General features: G+C 44.8%; 1 protein-coding gene across 1 annotated transcript; it reads right to left on the bottom strand.

Moving 5' to 3' along the window:
- Positions 1 to 1688: 1688 nt before the first annotated feature.
- dla (deltaA) lies at positions 1689 to 15667 on the bottom strand. Its single transcript, XM_085276009.1, has 12 exons — positions 15552 to 15667; positions 7443 to 7709; positions 6995 to 7297; positions 6660 to 6720; positions 6309 to 6566; positions 5314 to 5374; positions 5079 to 5209; positions 4324 to 4493; positions 3853 to 4069; positions 2991 to 3759; positions 2793 to 2901; positions 1689 to 2684 (listed from the first exon to the last, which is right to left on the bottom strand). Exons 2-12 carry the CDS (start codon positions 7509 to 7511, stop codon positions 2679 to 2681), a joined length of 2154 nt encoding a protein of 717 aa, XP_085132135.1. The 5' UTR covers positions 7512 to 7709; positions 15552 to 15667; the 3' UTR covers positions 1689 to 2678.
- Between the last annotated feature and the right edge of the window lie 242 nt (positions 15668 to 15909).

The following is a 15909-nucleotide window of genomic DNA, read 5'->3' as shown; positions in this document are numbered from 1 at the left end:
CTTGCAGCACTCACAAGGTCTGCTGCTCAAGAAGTGACCATGGCTGTCTTAAGACTGTGAAAACGTAAATGATTCAGAGAAGACTTGGGAGAAAGTGTTCTGGTCCACTAAAACCAAGATCATGCTCTTTAGTGTTAACTGGACCAGCTGTGTTTGTGGTGGAGAAGAATGCTGAGTATGATCCAAAAAAACACCATCCCCACCATTAAGCATGAAACTGGAAGAAGTGGGGCTATTTTTCTGCTAAGGACACAGGATGACTTCACAGTATCAAAGAGCCAATGGATGGGGCCATGTGCCATAAGGTCTTGGATGAGAAGCTCCTTCTCTCAGTCAGAACACTGAAGGTGGGTTGTGGATGAGTCTTCAACCATAACAATGACCCAAAGCAACAAAGGAGTGGCTAAAGAAGAATCACATTAAGACTATGGAGCTGCCAATCTCAAGACGTCAGTTTATAGAAAATCAATTTAAAGCTTTTATGTAATGCGTTTTGGGGGGTTGTGGTCGATATTCTGTCTCTCTCCATTAAAATGAAACTGTCATAAAAGTTAGAGACTTTTCATGTCTTTGGAAGTGGGCAAATTTACATATTCAGCAGGGGATAAAATAATAATAAGTATGTCTTCAGAAAGACACTGGTGTATCACTGTGGTTGCTCAGTTTAAAAACGTGTTTTTAGTTTAAATTGTTTCTTTTTTATAAGGCTTTATCACTCTTGCTCTGTGAGTTTTACATAGCTGAAGCTAAATATGAAAACATTGAATTTCTCAGGCTGCTGATTGAGTGCTGTAGTGTCTTTGTATTCCTCACTGTGCACAAAAGTCCTCTTAGGTTCTCTCTTGTGTTGCCCATTTCTCAAAAATCCCAACAAATTTATCAGAAAGGAAGACAATGCAAAAGCTGTTGTTTCTTGAAGGCCCATAGATAATCGTTTTTTTTTTTTCCTTTTACTGCTGCTCCTTTGAAGGTCTGGCTGGTTGTGGCTGAACTCTGGCCAGAAGGCATCTGTTACTCAACAACATCTGTTCCTGTTACTCTCTTTCTCCCAGCATGCCGAGGGACACGCAGGTTCTCCCAAGGGTGGCCTTTTGTGTGCCCCATTGTCAATTCCATCATTGTCTGCTGAAGTCTGTTCCCATAAGGCCGTGGGTTTATAAACCCCTCCAAAGGACAAACTCTACCGCCCTGATGATTTACAGTTATTTGTGTCCAAACACAATCTGTATCTTTGTGGGGCAATTAAGAAAGAGAACTCAGAGGAACTGATTTTATACTGTATGACTTTTATGTTCAGATGTGACCGAACTTTGCTGTTTGTTTGTTTTTTAATAGCTTTTTCTCTGGCAACAGGAAGTCAAGGTTTGAAAACCAAACCTAAAGTGGTCCAGTAGGTGAATTTCAGAGCCGTGAATTACCTGACTTGGTCTTTAGGAGGAGAAACAGGAGTGGTAAATCTAGCGTAGGGGTATTGTTTTTTATGAATAGGGCCCCCTCTCTCATCTCCAGGGAGACACTTTCAACTTCTGGCAGTAGCCAACAGTGTCGGCATAGAAAAGCCCACTATGGGGTCGCAAGGGGAAGACAACAGATGTTACTGATTAACTTTGCTCACAGACCCCTAAAGAAGTGTTTTTCAGAGTGCTTGCAGATGGACAAAACAAAAGTTGGACGCAATCAAATGTTCACATTTAGCAATATTTATTTGGAAAAATAGTCTTGGCTAATTCCTTCATTCAAATACGGTAAAGGAAAGGGTAACATAACAATTTGTACAGTACAATCCCTCTTAAATAACATTTTCTTAAAAAAACAAAACAAAGAAAAACCATCCCATTGACCTGAAGTGCCTTTGCAAATATCATTAAAAAAAGCAACTTAAATAATCATAACAAACATCACAAGTATATAATACAAAATAAAAATAACACAAAATCATTAAATTAACTTAAATTAAATCATAATTTTAAATCATAACTTGTTTTTTTTCTTTATTTATTTTACAAAATCAGTATCAAAAAGCAACTTTCTTTTTCTTTTAATCGACACAAAGTTTTCATATCCCAAAGAAGAAAAGAACTGAACAATACTATGTCATAAAATGGTTTGGAGGGCTTAGGGAAGAAAATGCACTTCAGTTAACACAGTGATCAAGTATACATACAGTCTTCACAGGTGCAGTGATGGGCGCACAGCCCACGAGAACAGCCTTGTGAAGAACAGGCCAGTATGGCCAAACATCCACCGTTTGATGCAGTTCCTGCGCTCAGCAACGGCGTGTGGGTTAGAGAAAAGGCCTGGGTGCAAATGTTGCAAAACAAAACTCGTATATCATCGCTACGGGACAGCGTTCATTTATATTTTCTTTTTTTTCTTCTTCTTTTTTTCTTATTTTTTACAAAAACCCCACTCCCTGTTAACAGGCAGAACAGAAAGCTAAGAAGCAGTTTACTTTGAACTGTAAACTTTTTTTTTTACCCTGCCAGTTCTAATCCCACAGGCCGCCACTGCCTGCGCTTAGTTTCCAGTAGAGAACCAGCTCACTCTGAATATCAGTTAAACGTATCAGCAGCAGTCTCAAGGCGGGACACCTCCCCCTAGGTTTAGAGCAGCATCTGAAGGAGCATAAAAACTCTCCTATAGAGTAAATGAACAACGGGCAGCCCATTGGTGGCTTCTTACACCTGGGGAAACACACCAAAAAGACAGAAAATTTTAGTTTTTGTTCTTTTAAATTCCAAATGACCGCAGAAATCGTATCTCTGGCTAAGGGTCAACAAAGTAGAACTCACCTCAGTTGCAATTATACATTCGTCCTTCTCCTCTGACATCACAAACACAGATTTGTACTTGGTGTCCGCACATGCAGACATTTCTGGGGCTTTCTTTTCTGATGCATCGCTGTAGGAAGGTGAGAAAACACGTTAGATTTGTGGACATCCACAGTCTGATTTTGTGTTTGACAGACGTTTATAGCGTCAGTTATTTACCTTTTTAAACGTTTGCTGCGCTTCTCCTCAAACTCAAATGAGTCCTTGTCCTCGCAGGCCGCCTCCAGCATGGCCTCCTTGGCCGCCTGCTCGTAGTTGACCTCGTGTACAAGCTTGTAATCTGCAGGCAGATGGCGGCTCTTGTAGCTGCTCCTCCCTGGTGGAGATCCTTCATCAGGGTCCCCGCTGCAGAAGTCCATCTTCTTGTTGATGTTTTTGACACCTGGCATCGGCATCACACTGATGGCCAGGTCCCTGTCACTACGGTGACAGTTGTTAGTAAGGTTATTTATTGTCTCTGCTTCGCCTACAGTTTCTACTTGGCCGACATGCTGGACTTTTGATTGCAAAAAGCCAACCAGAACAGCAGAGCCTGCCAACAGCAGCAGCACCAGCACCACCCCGGAACCAATGGCCATCCAGGGAACTTCTGACCCCCGGATGGCAGCGTGCTCTGGAAGCAAGAACTGACAGTTTCTGCCACCGTATCCATGAGCACAGGCACAGACATAACGGTTGTTTCTCTCGTGGCAGGTGGCACCGTTGTGGCAGGGGTTGTGCTCGCAGCGGCTGATCGGGGAGCTGCAGTTGCGACCCGTGTATCCCGGGGGACAAGTGCAGGTGTAGCCATCAGGACCTTCCTGGCACGTGCCACCATTCTGGCAAGGATACGAAGAACACTCATCACCAGTGTGGTCACAGTTCTGGCCGGTGAAGCCGTCTGGACACTGACACAAGTAGGAGTTCACGAGATCCACACAGCGTGCACCTGAGAATAGAGATGAAGTCATGAATGAATGAGTGTTCAGTTCGTGCAGACTGAGCATCTCAAAGACCAAACCCTTATTCTGTTTGTACTTACCATTGGAGCAGGGGCTGGAGGTGCAGTGGTCAATCTTCTTCTCACAGTTGAACCCTGCATACCCCGTGGGGCACTGGCAGAAGTAGCCTCCGTCAGGGTTGTCAGTACAGCGGCCTCCATTGGAGCAAGGCCCATCAGCACACGTCATGGCGCTTAGCTCGCAGTTGTTGCCATAGAAACCGTGAGGGCAAGTGCAGGTATATGTGTTTTCCAAATCCTGTGGGAAAAAATAGAACAGACTTGACATCAAGATCTGTGTGGTGCTGCATCTGCAGCATTTCCAGCTTGCTGCATGCTGTATGTCTTGATTTTTTTTAGGTTTAATATAATTGAAGAATGATCGAAAACAGAAAAGATAGATGAGAAGGAATGAAGGCTGATGCATTCAGGCATCACTGGTGCTGAGCCGCAGTTAACAAGATGTCTCTATTCTTATTCCAAGTTCATTTAAGAAGACCCACGAGCACTCACAGTGCAACTTCCTCCATTGCGGCAGGGGTTTCCAGCACATTCGTTGACCCGAATCTCACAGCTGGCCCCAGTGAAGCCAGGCCTGCAGGAACAGGTGTAGCTGCCCTGGCCAGTGTTGCTACAAGTGGCTCCATTCATGCAGGGCTTGTGGTGAGTGCAGTAGTTGAGATCTGGAAAAAACACAGCAGCACATGTGGATTAGCCAGAGCATAACACATGGCGGGACAGCAGCAGCGGCGACAGTATGCGCTTTTGTCCTCAGGCACACTTGACTGTTTCTCTTCTGCCAGTGGTTTTTTGTTTCCTTGCCTCCTGTCTTTGCTGAAACAACTGCTGCTCTGTTACTGGAGTGTTGATGCTCTTTCGCTTCAGTCTACCTTTTTACTGGCTTGTTTGAAACCAAGTTTGTGGTTTGAATAAATGACAAACCAGTGATGGAAAACTTGCCTTCAAGAACAAGTTGTCCACATTTTGTCACCTTTCCACCAAATAAGCAGGGCATTTGTAAGTTGTTTAAGCATTAATTTGTTATCTTCCTGTTCATGAAATCTAAGTCTAAGCTGCACATAACCAGATTTTTGTTTCAAATACATTTCACATAGTTTTTTTTATTTGTTTGTTTTTTAAAATTGTGATGCAGCCTAGATATCTGGAAAACGTCTAAGCAATCGTTGCTGTACCCTACGTGTTGTGGCTTCCTTCATCCAACAAAACCACTTCTCTCTCTGTCCCTACTTCCCAGACTCTTTCCTTACCTTGGTTGCAGAAGAGTCCACCCCAGCCCTCCTGGCAGTTGCACTGCCAGGGCTGCTGGCAGGTCCCATGGAGGCAGCCCGGATAACGAATGCACTCATCGCAGTAGCGCCCTTTGAATCCCACTCTGCACCTGTTGTTGTCCAATTAGGAGGGAACACCGGTCACTCCACTCACATTACTTCACGCAATCCACTAATTAATTAATGCCCCAGTGAACTTGTGGAGAAAACTTACTTGCACTCCCCGGGTTTCTCGCAGAACCCATGCTCTTCATCACATCCTGGCAGACAAATCGCTGTACAGGAAAACAAGAGTATGCTTTTTAGAAACATTGAGGCAACTTGTTTTTAAGATTTGCTTTTAAAGATTAAAAAATCCAAAGAAAGTAATTAAAATGAAGTAAAGCAGTGGATTCTGAACCCATTAGCTTGTCATCATGGAAGATTTTTCTGCTTAACATAGTGCAGAGACAAAGGAGGGAGTGTGTGCATGCGTGTGTGCCCCAGAGTGCACACACGCACTCACACACACAGAGGCCCTCAGCCCACCACCCTCTTTTTTTTCTTCTTCACTGCGGGTCAGAACTCTTTTATTCATTCTGTGTGTGTACACACACACATACACACACATACTCCCCTTAATGTCTCGGATTGGGGTAGATAAGAGTGGACAGCTGGCGAGTGTGTTGCCAGTGCGCGACAGCTGCTCCATTGTCTCCTCTCTGCCGGCAGCTGCCCACTTCAAACAATACCTCCCCCAACTCAGCCAATCACCGACCGGCCCACTTCGAGAGTAACGAATCGGAAGGTAGCATGTAAATTTATGGCACGCGTGAGATTATTCTCAAAAACTTTCCTTAGAATAAATCAAGTGGTCGTGTGTGTGTGTATGTGTATGTATGTGTGTGTGTGTGTGTGTGTGTGTGTGTGTGGGGTGGGGGGGGGGGGGGGGGGGGGTAGGAGAGAGGAGGGGGTGCGCGTGGTGTTTACGCCCTAAATTGCCTTCTAACGGCACTCAGAGAACTTGACTATAGATACATGGAAATAAAAACTTTTTGAACTTTACCTTCACTAAAAAAACATTCAAATTGGTTTTAAATCTATCCTTTTTAAACGATTTCCTTTTAAACGGATTTCTTTACCTCTAACTTCTTTTCCTTTCTGTGTTTTTTTGTCTCTCGTCTAATCTAAATATTTTATTCTATAACGGGAAAAATCTCTGCAGCTCACGTTCAGTGCAGTACTGCCCCTTCCACCCGGCGTCGCACACAATCTCCCCGCGCTCTCCACAGGTGAAGTGGCCGAAGGCGTCATCTCTCGGCCGGCAGAACACTGAACAGCCGTCCCCGTAGTAGTGCTCATCGCACACGAATCGATAGGAGTACTTGAGTTCGGTCCTTCCCCCGGTGTGCAGGTCCTGGGACCATTCCTCTCCCACAGTCAGATGCCTCTGGGTGGTCATGGTGCTGATAACCCGGTCTGGGTTCTCTGAAATGTGCATGTAGAAGTACAAGATGAGGAGGAGAAAGTGTGTAAATGTGAAAACAACAACAACACTGAAATGTGAGATTTAGTTCCTACCCGTGGAGAGGTCGTCTTTGGAATCGGCGTGTAATGCTTCAATGATCAGCGAGAAGGTCCCCTGGGAACACAAATGGCTTCATGAGACAGGTGGCCAGCGGAGATGTGGCGATAACATCAAGTAAAGGCCCGAGGCGATTGTGCCATACACTCAATGTGCTGAATGCAAACTGCCTAACCTGATCCGATGAAACTAAATACCTGTAAACTTTGTGTGCTCTCTGAGCCTTCAAGTTGTGCGCAGGGGAAAAGGTGCTCTTTTCACGCACGCATTTACAAGAATTGGCGCGATTTCTCAGCCTTAACTCCTACTCTACATGAATGGTTGTATTTACCGGCCACGTGAAGCCGAAGTTAATCCTGATGGGGTTGGTGAACGAACTCTCCGGGATGGCATCTGGGACCTGGAATGAATTGGAGCCGAGGACGGGTGTCACAGCGCCGCCGTAGGTGCACGGGGGCTCTGGGGAAGCGTTGGGTTGATAGTGCTTGAGACAGATCCTGAAGAAGGTCTTACACTCGCACTGCTGCTGGAAAGACGAAGCCAGACCTCCTTTACAGCAGTTTTTGTTGCCTTGTACTCCCTTCTTGTTCAGAAACTCCTGCAACTTCAGCTCAAAAACTCCCGAGCAAAACCCCTGCGGAGGAAAGCGGCTTATTATCATCAAGTGCACACACAGTACCGCTTGTGTGAGAGTGCGTGTTGTGATGGGAGGGCAGGGGAGGCAGGGGGAGGGTGATGGTTCATTGTTTGGAGGGAAAATGTTTGATTTAGAAGCTTACCTGGCACAGCAACATGGACATGACGGCAAGAGTCAGCAGGATGACGCGCCCCATATTAAATAAATACATAATAAATAGTAAATAAATAGAGTAAAAAGTCTTGGGCTTGTCGTCAGGGTGCCTCCTCCTGTTCAGTCCGTCTGAGGAAGATACATTGAGCACGTTTCTGTCGCCTCACAGGGTTTTCTCATCAACTGCTGTGGATATCAGCCACGCCGTTTTCACTCATGTCCCGAGGCACAAAAAGACAAAGGATAAATCCCAAACCTTAAAAAATAAAATCACAAAACAAATGGAGTAAACTTCTGCGCTGTGTTGAAAAAGAAAAGCAGTCCTCGAAGTTCAGTTATAATCCAGTGCGTAAAGAGGAAAAAGCGAAGTGTTCCTTGTTTGTTACAGCAAGAATGTTAGGGCGAAGCTTTTTTTGTTTTGTGTGTGAAGGTCTTGGTCTAACCCAAGGACAGATTTGTCACTGGTCCAACATGCTTCTTTCTACTGCCTGATGTCTTTCCTCACTGTGAACTGTGCGTCTGTCTACAGCCAAGGCCGCCTGCAGCCTGTTATATACGGCCTGACACATGCTATGGTAATAGCATGCAAATGGACCCCCTCCTCCTGCTGCCCGACTACACCTCCCAATCTGGCTTGGCTCTCTACAATGGGATCCCATACAAGTACCCCACCACCATCCTCCTTATTCCTCCTGTAACCTCTCATACAGTGTTAATACCCGAGCTCAAATAAGGTTGTGTGGAAGTATTTAAGAAGTGAAAACTTCTGTAAGACTCCTACACAGGACAAGACGGGAGACAAGATTAATTAATACATGTTTTCTGCTAACACTAAACAGGAAAACTTAACATTCAAGCGGTTAAGAAGACATAAGAAGAAGAAAAAGAATTGGGCTGACTTTTGGTTGTTGGTCTTTTGACATCACAGACCCTCTCCTATATATGAAAAACAAACTAAAGGTGTTAAAGCGGTAATATGGATATGTTCTATACACCTTTTAAAAGTTTTCAGCATCGTACAGCTGCCAGATTTCCCCCTGCGCTGTGGACGACATGCGGCTGAATTGATCCATCCAGCTGTTGCATCACTGCACCAGCTCCTTTGTTGTGGGCGTCCTAAGATGTTTTGGATGCAGTGCCAATTAACAGTGTGAAGCTGATTCAAAAATCTCCCCCAAAAAGAAAGAAAAAGCGTTTCCTGGTCAAACTCTGACTCAGTTAATTGTTTTTCAGCCCACCTCCCCCCTTTTCTCTTCCTTCTCCCCTTCTTTCTCAGCATACACACACGCTCTAAATTTTGGTATTTGTATCTGTGGGAAGAATTTGATGCTTTGAATTGACTGAAAAGACTGAAGAAAACATTCCTTGGCAGAGCTGCGCAATGAGGTAAACGACATGAGGGGCTGGACTCCTGCTTTTCTACTTTGCTCTCGCCTTCTTCTCTTTCTTCACACTAGGATGAAAAAAAGAGACCGTGTTTGGGTGCTTATAGGTGGCAGTGTGTGTGCGTGCACAGAGGCGCGCGCGCACCGTAGTCGCTCGCGTGGCCAACATAAGGGGGAACTTTTGTTGTTGTGTGTGGTGGAGGAATAAGTTTGCTCTCTCTCTCTCCCCCCTCAGCTGTATGGTAATTCGACCAGCACCTGCTCTCTTCTCCTCAATAACAGCGCGTGTACGCCTCACTTGGCTGAGCGTGCGCGCACACATCTAACACACAATACTCTCCCTGGGCGCGTACACACGCTCACACACAGACTTCATTTGTCATTAAGTATATATATATATATATATATATATATATATATATATATATATATATATATATATATATATATATATATATATATATCTCCTAGTATGAAAAGGGAAAACTGTGCTTCGTCCAAAATCTTATGTGGTGCGCATATGAATAAGGAGTGGGAGGACGGGGGGTGTGGTGAGGGGTGTTGCTTAATTAGGTTGTTCATTAGATGTGTGATTTTTCTGCTGTATAATGGGGTCTACTGGAACTGCACGCGCGGGCTAGCGCACGTACATTGCGTCACTGTGTTGAGATATGTACGTCACGACTATTGTTTTCTGGCGCCTCTCTCCGACTTCGTTACCTGCTGCCACGGTCCGTCCTACACACCGGCTGTCAGAGGAGCCCTCCCCCATGAAAAAGTGTTACGTTCCCCCACAATTACCTTCACTTCATACGTCACATAACAGTGTTACGTATTATTTCATGGGCAACAATCAAACAAAAAGTCCTCCTCTATTGATAAACCTCAACTCTCGACTCTTTCTCAAAGTAAACTCCGGCTGAACCATGACCATCACAATTAAGCCGGTTGAGACAAGAAAATCAATTACACTCAGGGATAGGGGAGACTTCATCCGTCCTTGGGGGAGGGGATTGGAGGGTGCATCTGGGTGCAATACCTTTAACTTTTGGTACCGACATGGTAAAATTACACAGACACGTTTTCAGGCTATATTGAACCCCCATAATGTCCGTTATCAGAAACTTTAACTGAAGGGCTATTTACTGTTAATACCTTGGCCGCTGTGCTGCACTTCACCTGGAGTGAAGTGTTGAGTTTCTACACTCTACACTCAAAACCAGAAAAGTAGACCCCCCCCCCCCCGCCCCAACAACCAAAAATAAAACAGAAAAAACAGAGAACACAATTAGGACACTGTCCATCGAAAAGATGGTGCTGGCTGTTTAACCAAAGTGCTACTGTAGGGGGCTGCTGTAGTTTAACTCCTGCCCACCAGTAGCTGCGTCAAACAAAAAAGGGTGACTCGGGGTCTGACTATTCATCCATTCTCTGCGCTTTAATTTCCATTGATTGTGAATGCAGGGGGGAAGGAGGAAGGGGGTCTTCAGTGAAGGACCACGACACGCCTTCAGACGCGGACAGACCCTTACAAGCCATCTGCCACTAACTTCCCCCTCCCCTGCATATCCAGAAAACGACGTTTATTTCCCTGCTTCCCTCCCTCCCTTCTCCGGCCTGAAGCGCACATCTCTATGTGCCTCTGTCCACTGGGCTCCATCTACACTCAACTGGAAGCATGTATAAGGACCTGTAACGGTATGGGCCCTCCGGGGCCATATGGCGAGGGGGAAGCAGGAGATTTTTTTCCCTTTCTTGGTCCCAGAAGAGGAGACACCACATGGTCACTCGTGGGAACGTAAACACAGCGAGCATCACACGATATCGATCATAAGAGGCGGTGATCGGGGAAGGGGAGAAGGGAGGGTAATGCTGTGTGATGATCAACTGATTATTTACAGTAATATCTCATCAGTGCAGAAAATATGACTGCAGACTTCACCTGGAGTCAAAGATGCACACATGATGCTGCTATGGTTGGTGGTTCAATCCCCCGAATGAAAAGGAAAAGGTGCAGAATCAATGTTCTCTTGCTGGATGCAGCTGAGAGGAGAGGGGGGCGCTAAGGAGGAGAAGGAGGAGGATGAGGGGATAGAGGCCACCCGTGTAAGCGCTGAAAGCCTAAAGGAAATGGCAGGTTTTGAATGGGCACGTTCGTGAGAGATGCTATTACGCATTCCTCCTCCAGGCGTAATAGCTTACGGGGAAAAAACACCTTAGCAACAATATGGAGAAATACAATTCCTTTGTGTGACTTTACCAGTGTTTTATATTCTATTTGGAAGACCATCCCATCAGAATTTAGTTTTGCTAAACAGTTCGGACCATTTTAAGGCTCTTTGGAGACTTGGGATTTCAGAGGAGACTTGGACTGCCTTCTCTCAGGTCCGCTTGTTCTACCTGCTCAGACGCAGAGATCAACAGGCTCCTTTGTGTCCAGATCAGATTACTGTGGCCAGCTGCTCGAAAAGGGGGCCACAGGCCAGACCCGCGTTTCCCCAGGGCCTGTCGGGGTTCCGCGAGGCTCCTCACGGCTTCCCACGGCGCTTCGAGGCTCCCTGTCCGGCCTGCTGTCTCATTTGCATACTTTGCTGTTGGTGGAGACGTGCTGAGTTTACGTTTATGGGAAGAGTGCGGCAGTAATTACGTGGGAGGCCCGGAGACGCGCCTGCAAGTGTGTTTGTGTAGGCATAGGGGACCTAAGGGGGAGGTAAAGAGCGAGCTGTACGTGGCCAGTCGCGTGCCAGTGTTTATAAAAACACATCTGCTGCGCACCCTGGGGTGACGCACAACAACACACGCGGGTCCCTAAGAATAAAATCGATAAATCCACAACTGATGCCGTGCGCCACACGTTTACCCAAAACATATACTCATGTTAATGCCCACACCCACGGTCCTACCGTAATGATGAGTAGGGGAAGGATTGAACAATCACAAACCTTTAATAAATATAAACTTATAGTTGTCAAAGGTTATTGATAAAATGATAAAATTTACATAGAAAAGTGAATTAAAGTTTAGCCTGTTTTTATAATATTTTCTGTGCAACAGCAACCAGAATAGTAGAATAGAGTAAAATTGGGCTTTGTTGTTATTGTACATGTACAACAAAATTATGGGTGCTCCACACCAACCGTGCAGGAATAAAATATAAATACCACCTGGACAGCAGGAATAAATAACAAACAGACAAAACATACACAGTCAAGAGGATACATACATGGATGTAGGGTTAAAAAATAAAATTAAAGGCACTTAATGGGTAAAAGCAAGTAAGACCTTTTTAAATAGATTATAACTCTGCTTTTGGTTTAATGTGGTTTGACATGGGAGTGTAGTGAATAAGAAAATAGGGTGAATTATATTTAAGTGGCTTCATGTGACTTTGTGACTTATATAGTGCAATTTCCCACCCAATTCTTCTGAATTTAGAGTGAGTAACAACTGGAAAATGCAAATTATACTCTAAGTGTTATGAAACAATACGCACTTTCAGAGTATCATAAAAGAAGGGAGATAGACAGTGTACTTAGTGGCCACTTCATCAGCTAGACCCTGTTGCTGCTGGGCTGCACCCCTTTGGCCTCCACAACTGCCTAAACTCTTTGAGGCCTAAAGTCAACAAGCTGCTTGAAATATTCCTCAGAGAATTTGGTCCATGCTGACATGATAACATCACACAGTTGCTGCAGATTCGTCAGCTGCACATCTGTCATGTAAATCTCCCGTTCCACCCAAATCCCAGTGTTGATCTGTTGGATTGAGACCTGGTGACTGCAGAGCCTGTTTGAATACTGTCAACTCATTTTCACGTTCAAGAAACCACTTTAAGATGATTTGAGCTTTGTGACATGGTGACATGGTTAACTGGCAACGTTTGCAGCCGTCAGAAGACATGTACACTGTAGTCATAAAGGGATGGACATGGTCTGGCAGTTTGGTAAGAAAATATCCACCACATGATAGACACTACTGCTCCCAGCAGCCTGAATCATTGATACAACGCAGGATGGAGCTATGCTTTCATGTTGTTTATGCCAAATTCTGACCGTACCATTTGAATGTCACAGCAGAAGTCAAGTCTCATTAGACCAGGAAAGATTTCTCCAGTCGTCTGTTGTCCTACAACTATTGTTGCACGCCTAGCATTTTATATACTACATCACGTGTTTGTTAATGATTGCCAAATGTTAATGCCATTTTTGGCTTTTGACCTGTTGTGTTACCCTGAATTGAACCTTTGCCTCATTCCACCCGCTTTTATTTGTGATGCAGTGGAACAAGTCGACATGGACTGTTTTGTTCATGTTTGGAAAGAGAACTATTTACTGTTTGATAGAGTCATTAAACACTTAACAGCAGGGGTGAACCTATCATTTGAAATGACTGATAATCTGCTATTGCAAACATCATTTGCAACTTTATAATATCAAATCAAATGACACTTATAGACCATTTAAATTATTATTATTTTTTTACATCAGTTGCCGCTTTACAGTGATGCCAAGTGAAGGGTTTAGAAAGTTTACAAGCCAATTATTAACATATTAGTAAAGATGAACACATGTATTCTTTGCTGACAGTAACTAATTATTTTTCCCTTTATTAACAATGGTTATTAATATTAAAGTGTAAAATACTACATGCCCTTAAATTTCACCTAGATTTAAGATCACATGATCAGTTTCATTTGTCAGAATTCTTTTTTTTTTTTTTTACCAAATATCTGCAAAATCAATCAAGAGCTGCACTTGGTGTTCAGTGCTAGTTAGCAATCACATCATGCTATTTGTGAACTTTGTATATATTACCTGTTCAAATACATGCTAGCTTTGTTGGGAGCATTTTATACTAAGAAAGACCAGCCTCACAGAATTTATTGCATGGCCGTGGTCTTGTCTTCCTTTCATTTTTCACCTTTCTGATGGGATTAGGAGGCAACTGTTGCTGGTGGAATTGCTATTTTAAAGCAAAAAATGGCTGCCAGAAAGCTCAAAGCATGATCAAATACTGTTTTATGCTACAGCATTGAGTATTCCCTGAACTGGTGCCTGGGTCAAAACATAAAGACAGACCCAGAACAATCTGAGCAGCGTTGTATATGAAATTCAAACATTGAAAGTTCTCTTTTTCCCCAAGAAGGGGTGCAACACATCATTTTTCATTCTTAGGTCTACTCTTATTTTGTTCCATTTAAGCTTAATCACCAGTGTGAATGATGAGAGAGTAAATGGAGGAAGTCCATCTCCCCTCCCTCTCTCACTCTCCCTCTCTATCTCTACAACCACGAGCATCTGCCCAGAAATGAACAGATGTAGGCACCTGCATTGTGGGCTCACATATGTGCACATGTCCCCCTCCTCAAACCCCCTTTCAACCTTCTATGGGACCCAGAGCCCACCACAATGGGGCAGAGATCAGGGATGCAGTAACCAAATACTGCCTATCCCCTCAGGACACTCGTTTTGTTAGAGGCATTGTCACCAGTTATATCAAGTGGGTGCACCAAACAATCTGCTATATGACTGCTCATTTGAGACATAACATAATTCAGAGGGATGTAGGAGGGAGGGAGCAGAGAGAGGGGGAGTTGGGTGGTGTACAGAGATGGCTGTCTGGACAATTTTTGCAGCTCCAGAGTGAAGTGGTAGATGTTTTAAACAAGTGAGCTTAGGTTTTTTTGCAGCTGGGGTCCGAGTGAACTGAATATGGTTAAGTGGCTGTTAGGCTTTTTTGGAGAGTGTCAGGGTGGCAGGTGCTAGCTGGGGTAGTAGGATGAAAGAGAGGCTTGTTGGAGCTGGGTGGGTACAAGACCAGGTTACACATAAAAAGCCTTGTTTTTGTTGGAGAAAAGAGCTCCAACAGCCCACCGGTAGAGCAGCAGTGGATAATGGTGCCATAATAGCCCCGTGTTCCTATCTCTCAGCTGCCGCTGGATGACAGAGGATCCACACGCACCTGTTGTCGTCCCCTATTGTGTCCAGTGAACATTAGTGTGCTACACCTCAGGAATGCTCCCTGTCCAGAGGCCTGCCTGTTCGTCCCAGGAGAGAGCTTAGCCATGGTGGGATGATGGGATTGTGTCAAGAGTGTATGTGTGTGTGTGTGTGTGTGTGTGTGTGTGGGGGGGTTGTACAGGAACCAGCAGGGAAGCTTTAGAGGACAAGGCACAAAAAAGGAGGGGAGGTAGAGGTGGAAAGAAAGAGAGAGAGGGCGAGTGTGTTTCTCCAAAGCCAGTGTCCTCTCTTCCCCTCTTCAGGGGCCTGTCCAGAGAGCCCTGTCCTAAATCACTGGCCCCCGAGGGAAGGCTCTCCATTGTGAAGAGATGGCCCCTGCAAGCTGGGCCGCCAGCTGCCACTGCTGCAGCGTCATGCCCCCCTCACCCTCCGCGCGCACACACACACACACACACACACACACACACACACACCGCCTCCCTATATCGCCTCCACCTTTAGCAAAATGACAATGCTCCCTGCAGTCGTGGCCAGAGGCCAGTGAAGAGCATTAAAAAGAATTTGAAGGAGACACTTGAGAAAGGCCACAGTGGAGCGACACATTTTTTGGACAAACATTAATGATGACAAATTCAAAAGTGGGCTACAGTGCATGACACGGTAACCTGGACAAATCTGACTGCCAGCCGCCCAGAGAGACTGAAACCAAGAAAAGAAACACCGAAAGATTTAGTGTGATCGTTTTTAACTTACTGCAGATGATGCAGGGATCGAAGCTCCTTCTGAGTCTTCAGCATGCTCCTTTTTTGTTTACTTTAAAGGTACAGTCCCAGCCTGGACTTTTTTCTCTCTGAAAGAGACACTTTGAGTATCATGTTGTATAAAATCAGATCCTTATTTAAACCTTTGGACGGGAATCATAAAATCAGCACAGTTTATCAGTCATTCGTCAGGTAATTACACTTATCTTATCAACTAAGACTTAGTCTCTTTACGTATTTGACGCCCACCCCCGTCAGTTCAGAGCTACAGTCTCTAGACTACACCGCAATTACGCTGTTAACCCCTTAACACCTAGTGTTTATCATATTGGATAGATACGGTTTTTGAG

The sequence above is a fragment of the Mchenga conophoros genome, linkage group LG6, assembly GCF_057382185.1.
Source record: "Mchenga conophoros isolate Kocher_MC1m ecotype Shallow Benthic linkage group LG6, M_conophoros_male_GT1.1, whole genome shotgun sequence".
Taxonomy (NCBI): Eukaryota; Metazoa; Chordata; class Actinopteri; order Cichliformes; family Cichlidae; genus Mchenga; species Mchenga conophoros.
This window is presented reverse-complemented; position numbering and strand designations above follow the sequence as displayed.